The sequence below is a fragment of the Glandiceps talaboti genome, chromosome 6 (assembly GCF_964340395.1).
Source record: "Glandiceps talaboti chromosome 6, keGlaTala1.1, whole genome shotgun sequence".
NCBI classification, from domain to species: domain Eukaryota; kingdom Metazoa; phylum Hemichordata; class Enteropneusta; family Spengelidae; genus Glandiceps; species Glandiceps talaboti.
This window is the reverse complement of record NC_135554.1, coordinates 3,416,395-3,433,072: the sequence shown is the minus strand read 5'-3', so window position 1 is coordinate 3,433,072 and position 16,678 is coordinate 3,416,395. Positions and strand designations below refer to the sequence as shown.

Here is a 16,678-nt window from a genome sequence, read left to right as displayed (position 1 = left end):
TTTGTATGTTTTTGTTTTGTTTTGTTTTGTTTTGTTTTGCTTTGTTGTTGTTGTTGTTGTTTTTTTCTCTGAGGACAAAACTCGATTAGTTGTTTCGTCAACTATTTTTGCCCTCATTAAAATAAAGTATTATTAAATAGGTTTCAAGAGGGATAGTTATCCGACAAAACTGTCTGCTACGACGACTTCATTAGATTTTGAAAGGTCATAGATTGTACTGTCACACTATAACATTAAAGGGAAGGGATAGAGGGGGAACTTAGCATTCAATACTGACATACATGTAGCCATGGAAAATTTGACTTCCGTGTTTTTTCTTAAGCAAATCATAGATAAAAAAATTGATAACTATATATCAAACTTTTGATGATTATTTTAGGTTCCACAATGGAATGATATAAAGTATCTACCAAGGTATGTATTTCTTATTATCTACCAAGGTATATATTTCTTATTATCTACCAAGGTATGTATTTCTTATTATCTACCAAGGTATATATTTCTTATTATCTACCAAGGTATATATTTCTTATTATCTACCAAGGTATGTATTTCTTATTATCTACCAAGGTATGTATTTCTTATTATCTACCAAGGTATATATTTCTTATTATCTACCAAGGTATGTATTTCTTATTATCTATCAAGGTATATATTTCTTATTATCTACCAAGGTATGTATTTCTTATTATCTACCAAGGTATATATTTCTTATTATCTATCAAGGTATATATTTCTTATTATCTACCAAGGTATGTATTTCTTATTATCTACCAAGGTATGTATTTCTTATTATCTACCAAGGTATGTATTTCTTATTATCTACCAAGGTATGTATTTCTTATTATCTACCAAGGTATATATTTCTTATTATCTACCAAGGTATATATTTCTTATTATCTATCAAGGTATGTATTTCTTATTATCTACCAAGGTATATATTTCTTATTATCTATCAAGGTATGTATTTCTTATTATCTACCAAGGTATATATTTCTTATTATCTACCAAGGTATATATTTCTTATTATCTATCAAGGTATGTATTTCTTATTATCTACCAAGGTATGTATTTCTTATTATCTACCAAGGTATGTATTTCTTATTATCTACCAAGGTATGTATTTCTTATTATCTACCAAGGTATATATTTCTTATTATCTACCAAGGTATGTATTTCTTATTATCTACCAAGGTATGTATTTCTTATTATCTACCAAGGTATGTATTTCTTATTATCTACCAAGGTATGTATTTCTTATTATCTACCAAGGTATATATTTCTTATTATCTACCAAGGTATATATTTCTTATTATCTATCAAGGTATGTATTTCTTATTATCTACCAAGGTATATATTTCTTATTATCTATCAAGGTATGTATTTCTTATTATCTACCAAGGTATATATTTCTTATTATCTACCAAGGTATATATTTCTTATTATCTACCAAGGTATATATTTCTTATTATCTACCAAGGTATATATTTCTTATTATCTACCAAGGTATGTATTTCTTATTATCTACCAAGGTATATATTTCTTATTATCTACCAAGGTATGTATTTCTTATTATCTACCAAGGTATATATTTCTTATTATCTACCAAGGTATGTATTTCTTATTATCTACCAAGGTATATATTTCTTATTATCTACCAAGGTATGTATTTCTTATTATCTACCAAGGTATATATTTCTTATTATCTACCAAGGTATGTATTTCTTATTATCTACCAAGGTATATATTTCTTATTATCTACCAAGGTATATATTTCTTATTATCTACCAAGGTATATATTTCTTATTATCTACCAAGGTATATATTTCTTATTATTAAAGGGAAACAAAGGCAAGGCTGACTTTATCTTTCAGCATTTCTTTATAGTAAGGGCCCAGAAAAGTCTTTTTCACCAATTGTGCATTTCACAACCTCTCTAAAATAGAATTGTAAAAAAAGTGTAAAATCTGGCTTAGAAGAGGTCTGTCATGATGCAAGGCATTGTGGGAAACCAGCAAAGTGAATTTAAATAATAGTCTCAGTATTGTTTGGGCAAAGGTTAAAGAGAGTATTAAAAGTTCCTAGCTTTATTTCCCAGACTGCCTCACCCAAGTATGCAGAAGACCTATTTCAAGTCAGATTTGTCTTTGTTATGGCCATTATGGGTAATAAGTAGTTACGCAAGTTGCCCAGTCACTTTACTATATAATATATGGGAAATGCTGCCAGGTGGAAATGATTTCATCCCCCACTTTTATACATGTTCCCTATCTTAGCAAAGACACTGTGTTATGTTTGTGGTTATTTAGTATCTAATGTAAAATATTGATATGTTGTATATTGTGCTAGTCCCCACAAGGATGTTATCCAAAGAATTGCATACTTGAAGAACACAAACCGTTACATTGCTATCAGCAAGGAAGGAGGTGTGTCTACTTGGGACCAACATCTAAGACTGCAAAAAACTATCAAGGTAAACATGATATTTTAGTTGTCTTTTTAGAGTTGTGAGCTGTGTAACATTATAACTTGTATATCTATGCAATAACTAGTGGATTACAGTCAGTCACGTATGCTGCCACCAGTATTCTTTCATTGTGTAATTTGAAAGCAAATATATGTCCTCAAGTTTTGCGTGAGTTTTTAAATTGTGTGTGGTTTTTAGCACTGTTAGACGACCTGTTAAACAATACACCAAAGTTTTAACCATTGCAAGGGAGGGGTGCTGTTGACTAGTGTTACATCTACCTATGTTGACTAGTGTTACATTTACCTACATTATACAGACTATTGACTAGTGTTACATTTACCTATGTTATATAGACTATTGACGAGTGTTACATCTACCTATGTTGACTAGTGTTACATCTATATATGTTAAGTAGTGTTACATCTACCTATGTTATACAGACTATTGACTAGTGTTACAGTTACCTACGTTATACAGACTATTGACTAGTGTTACATCTACCTATGTTATACAGACTATTGACTAGTGTTACAGTTACCTACGTTATACAGACTATTGACTAGTGTTACATCTACCTACGTTATACAGACTATTGACTAGTGTTATATCTACCTATGTTGACTAGTGTTACATCTACCTATGTTGACTAGTGTTACATCTACCTATGTTATACAGACTATTGACTAGTGTTAGTTACCTACGTTATACAGACTATTGACTAGTGTTACATCTACCTATGTTATACAGACTATTGACTAGTGTTACAGTTACCTACATTATACATACTAGTGTTACAGTTCCCTACATTATATAGACTATTGGCTAGTGTTACATTTACCTACATTATACAGACTATTGACTAGTGTTACATTTACCTATGTTATATAGACTATTGACTAGTGTTACATCTACCTATGTTATACAGACTATTGACTAGTGTTCCAGTGACCTATGTTGACTAGTGTTACATCTACCTAAGTTATACAGACTATTGACTAGTGCTACAGTTACCTACATTATGCAGACTATTGACTAGTGTTACAGTTCCCTATGTTATATAGACTATTGACTAGTGTTACATTTACCTACATTATACAGACTATTGACTAGTGTTACAGTTACCTATGTTGACTAGTGTTACATTTACCTGTTATACAGACTATTGACTAGTGTTACATCTACCTATGTTGACTAGTGTTACATCTACCTAAGTTATACAGACTATTGACTAGTGTTCCAGTTACCTATGTTGACTAGTGTTACATCGACCTATGTTATACAGACTATTGACTAGTGTTACATTTACCTATGTTATACAGACTATTGACTAGTGTTACATCTACCTATGTTGACTAGTGTTACATCTACCTAAGTTATACAGACTATTGACTAGTGTTACAGTTACCTATGTTGACTAGTGTTACATCGACCTATGTTATACAGACTATTGACTAGTGTTACATTTACCTACATTATACAGACTATTGACTAGTGTTATAGTTACCTATGTTGACTAGTGTTACATTTACCTATGTTATACAGACTATTGACTAGTGTTACATCTACCTATGTTGACTAGTGTTACATCTACCTAAGTTATACAGACTATTGACTAGTGTTACAGTTACCTATGTTGACTAGTGTTACATCTACCTATGTTATACAGACTATTGACTAGTGTTACAGTTACCAACATTATATAGACTATTGACTAGTGTTACAGTTACCTATGTTATACAGACTATTGACTAGTGTTACATTTACCTATGTTATACAGACTATTGACTAGTGTTACATCTACCTATGTTGACTAGTGTTACATCGACCTATGTTATACAGACTATTGACTAGTGTTACATTTACCTACATTATACAGACTATTGACTAGTGTTATAGTTACCTATGTTGACTAGTGTTACATTTACCTATGTTATACAGACTATTGACTAGTGTTACATCTACCTATGTTGACTAGTGTTACATCTACCTAAGTTATACAGACTATTGACTAGTGTTACAGTTACCTATGTTGACTAGTGTTACATCTACCTATGTTATACAGACTATTGACTAGTGTTACATCTACCTATGTTATACAGACTATTGACTAGTGTTACATCTACCTAAGTTATACAGACTATTGACTAGTGTTACAGTTACCAACATTATATAGACTATTGACTAGTGTTACATTTACCTACATTATACAGACTATTGACTAGTGTTACATTTACCTATGTTATATAGACTATTGACTAGTGTTACATTTACCTATGTTATATAGACTATTGACTAGTGTTACATCTACCTATGTTATACAGACTATTGACTAGTGTTACATCTACCTATGTTATACAAACTATTGTATTGACTACTTGCTGTTATTTTTTATTGTCTACAGTTAAACAATGAGAGTGTCAAGCCACGTGATCTGTGGGTGACAAACTTTGTTATTCTACAGAATATTAACAAGATTGCTATCTCCTTCACTAGTAAAGAAATAGGTATGTCAACAGTTATGCCAGAAGATTGTGAGTGACTTTACCCAAAAAGTCTTTTAAAGGACTGTTTACAAAAGAAATATTTTTTGCAGTCAATGGCAGATTTTAGGATTTGAATTTAAGTCAGAAAAGCTTGTCTGACAGCGATATAAATAATAGAAGTAGTTGGTATGGAACACAATGTTTCTATCTAACCCACACATCTATATATACTATATGTATATTCAACACATCTATGTATACCACATGTATATTCAACACATCTATATATACTATATTCAATACATCTATATATACTATATTCAACACATCTATATATACTATATTCAACACATCTACATATACTATATTCAACACATCTATATATACTATATTCAACACATCTATGTATACTATATTCAACACATCTATATATACTATATTCAACACATCTATGTATACTATATTCAACACATCTATATATACTATATTCAACACATCTATATATACTATATTCAACACATCTATGTATACTATATTCAACACATCTATATATACTATATTCAACACATCTATATATACTATATTCAACACATCTATATATACTATATTCAACACATCTATATATACTATATTCAACACATCTATGTATACTATATTCAACACATCTATATATGCTATATTCAACACATCTATATATACTATATTCAACACATCTATGTATACTATATTCAACACATCTATGTATACTATATTCAACACATCTATGTATACTATATTCAACACATCTATGTATACTATATTCAACACATCTATATATACTATATTCAACACATCTATGTATACTATATTCAACACATCTATGTATACTATATTCAACACATCTATGTATACTATATTCAACACATCTATATATACTATATTCAACACATCTATATATACTATATTCAACACATCTATATATACTATATTCAACACATCTATATATACTATATTCAACACATCTATGTATACTATATTCAACACATCTATATATGCTATATTCAACATATCTATATATACTATATTCAACACATCTATGTATACTATATTCAACACATCTATGTATACTATATTCAACACATCTATGTATACTATATTCAACACATCTATGTATACTATATTCAACACATCTATATATACTATATTCAACACATCTATGTATACTATATTCAACACATCTATGTATACTATATTCAACACATCTATGTATACTATATTCAACACATCTATGTATACTATATTCAACACATCTATATATACTATATTCAACACATCTACATATACTATATTCAACACATCTACATATACTATATTCAACACATCTATATATACTATATTCAACACATCTATATATACTATATTCAAGACATCTATATATACTATATTCAACACATCTATATATACTATATTCAACACATCTACATATACTATATTCAACACATCTATATATATTATATTCAACACATCTATGTATACTATATTCAACACATCTATATATACTATATTCAACACATCTATGTATACTATATTCAACACATCTATATATACTATATTCAACACATCTATATATACTATATTCAACACATCTACATATACTATATTCAACACATCTATATATACTATATTCAACACATCTATATATACTATATTCAACACATCTATATATACTATATTCAACACATCTATATATACTATATTCAACACATCTATATATACTACAGTATCTTCAACACATCTATATATACTATATTCAACACATCTATATATACTATATTCAACACATCTATGTATACTATATTCAACACATCTATATATACTATATTCAACACATCTATATATACTATATTCAACACATCTATGTATACTATATTCAACACATCTATATATACTATATTCAACACATCTATGTATACTATATTCAACACATCTATATATACTATATTCAACACATCTATGTATACTATATTCAACACATCTATATATACTATATTCAACACATCTATGTATACTATATTCAACACATCTATGTATACTATATTCAACACATCCATATATACTATATTCAACACATCTATGTATACTATATTCAACACATCTATGTATACTATATTCAACACATCCATATATACTATATTCAACACATCTATATATACTATATTCAACACATCTATATATACTATATTCAACACATCTATATATACTATATTCAACACATCTATATATACTATATTCAACACATCTATATATACTATATTCAATACATCTATATATGCTATATTCAACACATCTATATATACTATATTCAACACATCTATATATGCTATATTCAACACATCTATGTATACTATATTCAACACATCTACATATACTATATTCAATACATCTATATATACTATATTCAACACATCTATATATGCTATATTCAACACATCTATATATGCTATATTCAACACATCTACATATACTATATTCAACACATCTATGTATACTATATTCAACACATCTATATATACTATATTCAACACATCTACATATACTATATTCAACACATCTATGTATACTATATTCAACACATCTATGTATACTATATTCAACACATCTACATATACTATATTCAATACATCTATATATACTATATTCAACACATCTATATATGCTATATTCAACACATCTATATATACTATATTCAACACATCTATATATACTATATTCAATACATCTATATATGCTATATTCAACACATCTATATATACTATATTCAACACATCTATATATGCTATATTCAACACATCTATATATACACTATATTCAATACATCTATATATACTATATTCAACACATCTATATATACTATATTCAACACATCTATATATGCTATATTCAACACATCTATATATGCTATATTCAACACATCTATATATACTATATTCAACACATCTATATATACTATATTCAACACATCTATATATACACTATATTCAATACATCTATATATACTATATTCAACACATCTATATATACTATATTCAACACATCTATATATGCTATATTCAACACATCTATATATGCTATATTCAACACATCTACATATACTATATTCAACACATCTATGTATACTATATTCAACACATCTATATATACTATATTCAACACATCTACATATACTATATTCAACACATCTATGTATACTATATTCAATACATCTATATATACTATATTCAACACATCTATATATACTATATTCAACACATCTATATATACTATATTCAACACATCTACATATACTATATTCAACACATCTACATATACTATATTCAACACATCTATATATACTATATTCAACACATCTATGTATACTATATTCAATACATCTATATATACTATATTCAACATATCTATATATACTATATTCAACACATCTACATATACTACAGTATATTCAACACATCTACATATACTACAGTATATTCAACACATCTATATATACTATATTCAACACATCTATGTATACTATATTCAACACATCTATATATACTATATTCAACACATCTATGTATACTATATTCAACACATCTATGTATACTATATTCAACACATCTATATATACTATATTCATACTCAAAATTCAATCCTTGAATATGATGTGATTTGGTAATCAAAATATTGATTATTAAGTTAATTACAAATAAGTATTATTTAATTCATTTATTGACTTGTTTCTCTATCTCTATTTTGATAGCAATATATGACCTGAGTTCTAAATTAGAATTCAATTGTCAGTATAAAGTGTTTGGATTGGACCATACCCCTCTATGTATGGACTACTGGTAAGTATAAAGTGTTTGGATTGGACCACACCCCTCTATGTATGGACTACTGGTAAGGATTACTAGTATCTTATAACACACCCTTGTGTGGATTTCCAGCAAGGTTCTATGGGAAAACATCTGGTGATGACATCACAAATACTCAAATTTCTGTGTCTTAACAAATATAAAAGTGTCATGATAAAGACCAATGTCAGGGAATAAGACAGTTAATACCTGTGGTGTACTTTATGATAATCTTGAAGAAATAATGGCAATTTTGAACTTTTTCACTGAATGATATATTTCTTGTAGAGTAGAACAATTTGATGTACGGTAACAGTAGTTCTAAAACTACCAGGGTACTTGTATATCAAAATCCTGTACATTCTGTTTGCGCCTGTACAACTCGACTTTCTCTTGATGCATATCTGTTCTATTGCATAGGAATAACCCAGATAACAGTAACGAGGCCATACTGGTGTTTGGTGATACTGGAGGATATGTGAATGCATTTATGTTTGTATCGGCCAACATTGCATTGTTTGATAGACCACCACAGCCAGCTGGTGAACAAGGTAAGAATCACTTCACACAACTATTGAACAATGTAAGAGTTACAACAGACAGCTAGTGAACAAGGTAAGAATCACAACAGACAACTAGTGAACAAGGTAAGAATCACTTCACACAACTAGTGAACAATGTAAGAGTTACAACAGACAGCTAGTGAACAAGGTAAGAATCACAACAGACAGCTAGTGAACAAGGTAAGAATCACAACAGACAGCTAGTGAACAAGGTAAGAATCACTTCACACAACTATTGAACAATGTAAGAGTTACAACAGACAGCTAGTGAACAAGGTAAGAATCACAACAGACAGCTAGTGAACAAGGTAAGAATCACTTCATACAACTATTGAACAATGTAAGAGTTACAACAGACAGCTAGTGAACAAGGTAAGAATCACAACAGACAGCTAGTGAACAAGGTAAGAATCACAACAGACAGCTAGTGAACAAGGTGAGAGTCATGACTGAACAATATGTTTAAATGATGACAAAGGTATAAGGGTTGGGGTGGGGTATGTTTCTAGGGAACAAAGGTAAGGGCAGTGGTGGGTGTGTTTCTAGGGAACAAAGGTAAGGGCAGTGGTGGGTGTGTTTCTAGGGAACAAAGGTAAGGGCAGTGGTGGGTGTGTTTCTAGGGAACAAAGGTAAGGGCAGTGGTGGGTGTGTTTCTAGGGAACAAAGGTAAGGGCAGTGGTGGGTGTGTTTCTAGGGGACAAAGGTAAGGGCAGTGGTGGGTGTGTTTCTAGGGAACAAAGGTAAGGGCGGTGGTGGGTGTGTTTCTAGGGAACAAAGGTAAGGGCAGTGGTGGGTGTGTTTCTAGGGAACAAAGGTAAGGGCGGTGGTGGGTGTGTTTCTAGGGAACAAAGGTAAGGGCAGTGGTGGGTGTGTTAATTTCTAGGAAACAGGTAAGGGCAGTGGTGGGTGTGTTTCTAGGGAACAAAGGTAAGGGCAGTGGTGGATGTGTTTCTAGGGAACAAAGGTAAGGGCGGTGGTTGTTGTGTTTCTAGGGGATATCTGGATGAATTGAAGTAGATATAATCATTTATGGTGCAACAATGTCATTGGTGCTATATGTGCTATAAGTTTATGATTGGAACATTCCATTTCCATTATTTAGACTAATAGATAGACACAGGGAAGGGCAAAGATCTCGACAGTTGGATAGCTATTGAAAAATGTTGAGTTTTGCCTTGGACAGAACAAATACATAGTGCCTGTCTTATAGCAGTCTGGTCAAGGCATTTAATTAGACACAAGGGTAACTACAAACTCATTTCTGTTTATTTCCTTCTCAGAACAAACAACTTTTGTGGACTTTAAGAAGTTACTGAAAGGACGCTTCAAGACATGCAGATTGGTTCGCCATGATGGCCATTCAGAATGGGCTAGACAAGGTAACTGATTTATATTCATATATGTATATAGTATAAGTCTATGATAGTGGTTGTATGTTATAAGTCTATGATAGTGGTTGTATATTATAAGTCTATGATAGTGGTTGTATGTTATAAGTCTATGATAGTGGTTGTATATTATAAGTCTATGATAGTGGTTGTATACTATAAGTCTATGATAGTGGTTGTATACTATAAGTCTATGATAGTGGTTGTATACTATAAGTCTATGATAGTGGTTGTATACTATAAGTCTATGATAGTGGTTGTATACTATATGATAGTGGTTGTATACTATAAGTCTATGATAGTGGTTGTATACTATATGATAGTAGTTGTATACTATAAGTCTATGATAGTGGTTGTATACTATAAGTATATGATAGTAGTTGTATACTATAAGTCTATGATAGTGGTTGTATACTATAAGTCTATGATAGTGGTTGTATACTATAAGTCTATGATAGTGGTTGTATACTATAAGTATATGATAGTGGTTGTATACTATAAGTCTATGATAGTGGTTGTATACTATATGATAGTGGTTGTATACTATAAGTCTATGATAGTGGTTGTATACTATAAGTATATGATAGTAGTTGTATACTATAAGTCTATGATAGTGGTTGTATATACTATATTATAAGTCTATGATAGTGGTTGTATACTATAAGTCTATGATAGTGGTTGTATACTATAAGTCTATGATAGTGGTTGTATACTATAAGTCTATGATAGTGGTTGTATACTATATGATAGTAGTTGTATACTATAAGTCTATGATAGTGGTTGTATAGTATAAGTCTATGATAGTGGTTGTATACTATAAGTCTATGATAGTGGTTGTATACTATAAGTCTATGATAGTGGTTGTATATTATAAGTCTATGATAGTGGTTGTATACTATAAGTCTATGATAGTGGTTGTATACTATAAGTCTATGATAGTGGTTGTATACTATAAGTCTATGATAGTGGTTGTATACTATAAGTCTATGATAGTGGTTGTATACTATAAGTCTATGATAGTGGTTGTATAGTATAAGTCTATGATAGTGGTTGTATACTATAAGTCTATGATAGTGGTTGTATGTTATAAGTCTATGATAGTGGTTGTATATTATAAGTCTATGATAGTGGTTGTATATTATAAGTCTGATAGTGGTTGTATACTATAAGTCTATGATAGTGGTTGTATACTATAAGTCTATGATAGTGGTTGTATACTATAAGTCTATGATAGTGGTTGTATAGTATAAGTCTATGATAGTGGTTGTATACTATAAGTCTATGATAGTGGTTATATACTATAAGTCTATGATAGTGGTTGTATACTATAAGTATATGATAGTGGTTGTATACTATAAGTCTATGATAGTGGTTGTATACTATAAGTCTATGATAGTGGTTGTATACTATAAGTATATGATAGTGGTTGTATACTATAAGTCTATGATAGTGGTTGTATACTATAAGTCTATGATAGTGGTTGTATACTATAAGTCTATGATAGTGGTTGTATACTATAAGTATATGATAGTGGTTGTATACTATAAGTATATGATAGTGGTTGTATAGTATAAGTCTATGATAGTGGTTATATACTATAAGTCTATGATAGTGGTTGTATACTATAAGTCTATGATAGTGGTTATATGTTATAAGTCTATGATAGTGGTTGTATACTATAAGTCTATGATAGTGGTTGTATGTTATAAGTCTATGATAGTGGTTGTATACTATAAGTCTATGATAGTGGTTATATACTATAAGTCTATGATAGTGGTTGTATACTATAAGTCTATGATAGTGGTTGTATACTATAAGTCTATGATAGTGGTTGTATACTATAAGTCTATGATAGTGGTTGTATATTATAAGTCTATGATAGTGGTTGTATATTATAAGTATATGATAGTGGTTGTATACTATAAGTATATGATAGTTGTATGATGTATGATGGTTGTATGCTGCGGCTCTGCTGTGACCTCAAACCAAAACAATCATACATACCACAAACCCAGAAGAGGAGACCTTTTCTTACACCATATGAGCACAAAAAACCCCACTCCTTTCCAGTGGAGCTGCCCTATATGGAGTTACCATCTAAACGTTTTACAATGTTTTGTTTTCAGTCAAGTATGCTGAACACTTAGAGTGCTTTATATCGTGTGCTACAAGTTATGAAGGTGCCATGGTGTTAGGATGGGTGGAAAAAACAAAGGCTAAAATGAGAATGTAAGTTATCAATTGATTCACTGTTTACTTAGAATATAAGTTATCAATTGATTCACTGTTTACTTAGAATACAAGTTATCAATTGATTCACTGTTTACTTAGAATATAAGTTATCAATTGATTCACTGGTTACTTAGAATATAAGTTATCAATTGATTCACTGTTTACTTAGAATATAAGTTATCAATTGATTCACTGTTTACTTAGAATGTAAGTTATCAATTGATTCACTGTTTACTTAGAATATAAGTTATCACTTGATTCACTGTTTACTTAGAATAGAAGTTATCAATTGATTCACTGTTTACTTAGAATGTAAGTTATCAATTGATTCACTGTTTACTTAGAATAGAAGTTATCAATTGATTCACTGTTTACTTAGAATATAAGTTATCAATTGATTCACTGGTTACTTAGAATATAAGTTATCAATTGATTCACTGTTTACTTAGAATATAAGTTATCAATTGATTCACTGTTTACTTAGAATATAAGTTATCAATTGATTCACTGTTTACTTAGAATATAAGTTATCAATTGATTCACTGTTTACTTAGAATAGAATATAAGTTATCATGTTAGGATGGCTTCAACCTAAAAAGCTACAACACATACCCGGTACAATTTGATGTTCTAACATGAAGTTAGATAATATGGTCATGCAGAGACTACAGTTGAAATGTGCAATAATTAGTAATTGCATTGGTGTATTAATATGAGGATAACTTGTACACAGACAATATACTAGTATCATTTCTTTGTTACTCCATAAAACTATTTTCCAATGATTATAATATCATTTATTTTTACTACATTATCATATGTTAAGATTACAAAGTTGAAGAATTGATAACTTCAGCCTTCCTGACTATCTCTCCATAACTTCAGCTTTCCTGGCTATCTCTCCATAACTTCAGCCTTCCTGGCTATCTCTCCATAACTTCAGCCTTCCTGGCTATCTCTCCATAACTTCAGCCTTCCTGACTATCTCTCCATAACTTCAGCCTTCCTGACTATCTCTCCATAACTTCAGCCTTCCTGGCTATCTCTCCATAACTTCAGCCTTCCTGGCTATCTCTCCATAACTTCAGCCTTCCTGGCTATCTCTCCATAACTTCAGCCTTCCTGGCTATCTCTCCATGACTTAATTCAGCCTTCCTGGCTATCTCTCCATAACTTCAGTCTTCCTGGCTATCTTTCCACAACTTCAGCCTTCCTGGCTATCTCTCCATAACTTCAGCCTTCCTGGCTATCTCTCCATAACTTCAGCCTTCCTGGCTATCTCTCCATAACTTCAGCCTTCCTGGCTATCTCTCCATAACTTCAACCTTCCTGGCTATCTCTCCATATCTTACCATATATTCATCTAAGTGCAACAATTGTGTCTGTTGCAAGTTTCCCTTTCTGTCCTGAATTTTTCTGCATTCCTTTTGTACCACCTCTGATATGAGACTAAACCCCACAGTATACAATTATGATAAGTTACATGCAATGGATTCATTTAACTATGTTTGTACTGCACTTGTGATATATTGGTACAGTGACATAGCTGTTACATTTACATCACAAATAACTATTACAATGTATATTTTATTGATAATTACAGAAATAGTTTCAACATTCAACAAGGTGTACATGCATTTGACTACCATGAACATCTTAATCTGATTGGTAAGTTGTGTATATACTTAGTGTTGTAATGTGTACATTATTGGTAAGTTGTGTATATACTTACTGGTGTTGTAATGTGTACCAATCAATATACCGTGTGGATAGACTTTAATACCATCTTGTTTGAATCAAATCAAATTTCTCAACAACCCTGTAATTTACATAGAAAACACAATAATGGACAAGTCTGAAATATATTGTGTTTGTATGTATTGCAGCTGAACTGGATGGATGAGTCTGTATTGTATTTGATAGGATATGTCCATACAGGTGTCTAAATTAAAAATGTTTGTGAAATATAAATAACATACCACAGTGGGCATTTAATGTTGGCAGCTGTGACTTAGCCCACCAAGTCATTAATGAATGTATGTCTACATATATGATGCAAACAGACACAGATATACACAAACAGCCAGCCAACCACATAGACAGACAGACAGACACACAGACAGACAGACAGACAGACAGACAGACAGACAGATAGATAGATAGACAGACAGACAGACAGACAGACAGATAGATAGATAGACACAGTCATCCCAATTAGTGGAGGTTTATGCCTGCCAGTTCATATCATAACTGGAATTATCACCTGAGTTGTTAACAGTATTTTGTGTTTTGTTTTGTTGTTATAGCAACAGCTGGTGTCAACCATCATGTTTGTCTTTGGAATCCATATGTAATTTCAAAACCTGTTGGGGTAAGTTGAATAATTGAAGCTAATATCAAACACACAGCAGAGTTGTAATTGAGAAGATCTAGTTGAATTCATGTAAACAATACTTTCTCCTTGATTCTTATTTACCGGGCCCCCGTTTTAGTTATGCTAGTATCTAGCAACTAAAACTCACCTTATCTTGCCAAATGATTAGCTTTGATACATTAATCCGAAGAACTCTCCATTTTTACACAGTACTGTTTATTTACAATGTAGGTTTATCTGCTACAATTCTGGAGATGGTGACATACCAACACACATAATTTGTTTGGTTGGTAGATGTTGGAAATTGTGTTTTCTGTTTTCTCCACAGTTGTTGCGTGGACATATGGCACCAGTGGTACAAGTTCAATTCAACTATCTAAGGGGACAACTCATCAGCTTTTCCAAAGATAAGGTAATAGTAATAGTAACTCTTTCAAATTGACAGTGGTGTGAACTGACTGACTGTAGTAGTTCTAAATATGTGTTGTGCCGTGACTTGTTTTCTGCTGTACTTTCACTGGCAAAGTGCAGTCACAGAGAACTCAGAATTATTGAATGATGCAAATACCCTGAGCACACAACACCTGCCCTCATTGGGTGGTGTTGTATTGCTCCCTGACTTCAACATCTGCCCTCATTGGGTGGTGTTGTATTGCTCCCTGACTTCAACACCTGCCCTCATTGGATGGTGTTGTATTGCTCCCTGACTTCATCGCCTGCCCTCATTGGGTGGTGTTGTATTGCTCCCTGACTTCATCGCCTGCCCTCATTGGGTGGTGTTGTATTGCTCCCTGACTTCATCGCCTGCCCTCATTGGGTGGTGTTGTATTGCTCCCTGACTTCATCACCTGCCCTCATTGGGTAGTGTTGTATTGCTCCCTGACTTCATCACCTGCCCTCATTGGGTGGTGTTGTATTGCCCCCTGACTTCATCACCTGCCCTCATTGGGTAGTGTTGTATTGCTCCTTGACTTCAACACCTGCCTTCATTGGGTGGTGTTGTATTGCTCCCTGACTTCATCGCCTGCCCTCATTGGGTGGTGTTGTATTGCTCCCTGACTTCAACGCCTGCCCTCATTGGGTGGTGTTGTATTGCTCCCTGACTTCATCGCCTGCCCTCATTGGGTGGTGTTGTATTGCTCCCTGACTTCATCGCCTGCCCTCATTGGGTGGTGTTGTATTGCTCCCTGACTTCATCACCTGCCTTCATTGGGTGGTGTTGTATTGCTCCCTGACTTCAACACCTGCCCTCATTGGGTGGTGTTGTATTGCTCCCTGACTTCAACACCTGCCCTC

General features: G+C 31.7%; 1 protein-coding gene across 2 annotated transcripts in view; it reads left to right on the top strand.

Moving 5' to 3' along the window:
- LOC144436373 (cilia- and flagella-associated protein 337-like) overlaps nucleotides 1-16,678 on the top strand; it is a 74,046-nt gene that overhangs the window by 12,257 nt on the left and 45,111 nt on the right. For both annotated transcript variants that reach the window (XM_078125161.1, XM_078125160.1), the window contains exons 6-15: nucleotides 380-414; nucleotides 2,350-2,473; nucleotides 4,872-4,974; nucleotides 8,732-8,819; nucleotides 9,246-9,376; nucleotides 10,669-10,767; nucleotides 12,903-13,005; nucleotides 14,612-14,676; nucleotides 15,315-15,379; nucleotides 15,711-15,794. In XM_078125161.1, coding sequence (XP_077981287.1) covers nucleotides 380-414; nucleotides 2,350-2,473; nucleotides 4,872-4,974; nucleotides 8,732-8,819; nucleotides 9,246-9,376; nucleotides 10,669-10,767; nucleotides 12,903-13,005; nucleotides 14,612-14,676; nucleotides 15,315-15,379; nucleotides 15,711-15,794 — 897 coding nt within the window. The remainder of the gene's footprint in view (nucleotides 1-379; nucleotides 415-2,349; nucleotides 2,474-4,871; nucleotides 4,975-8,731; nucleotides 8,820-9,245; nucleotides 9,377-10,668; nucleotides 10,768-12,902; nucleotides 13,006-14,611; nucleotides 14,677-15,314; nucleotides 15,380-15,710; nucleotides 15,795-16,678) is intronic.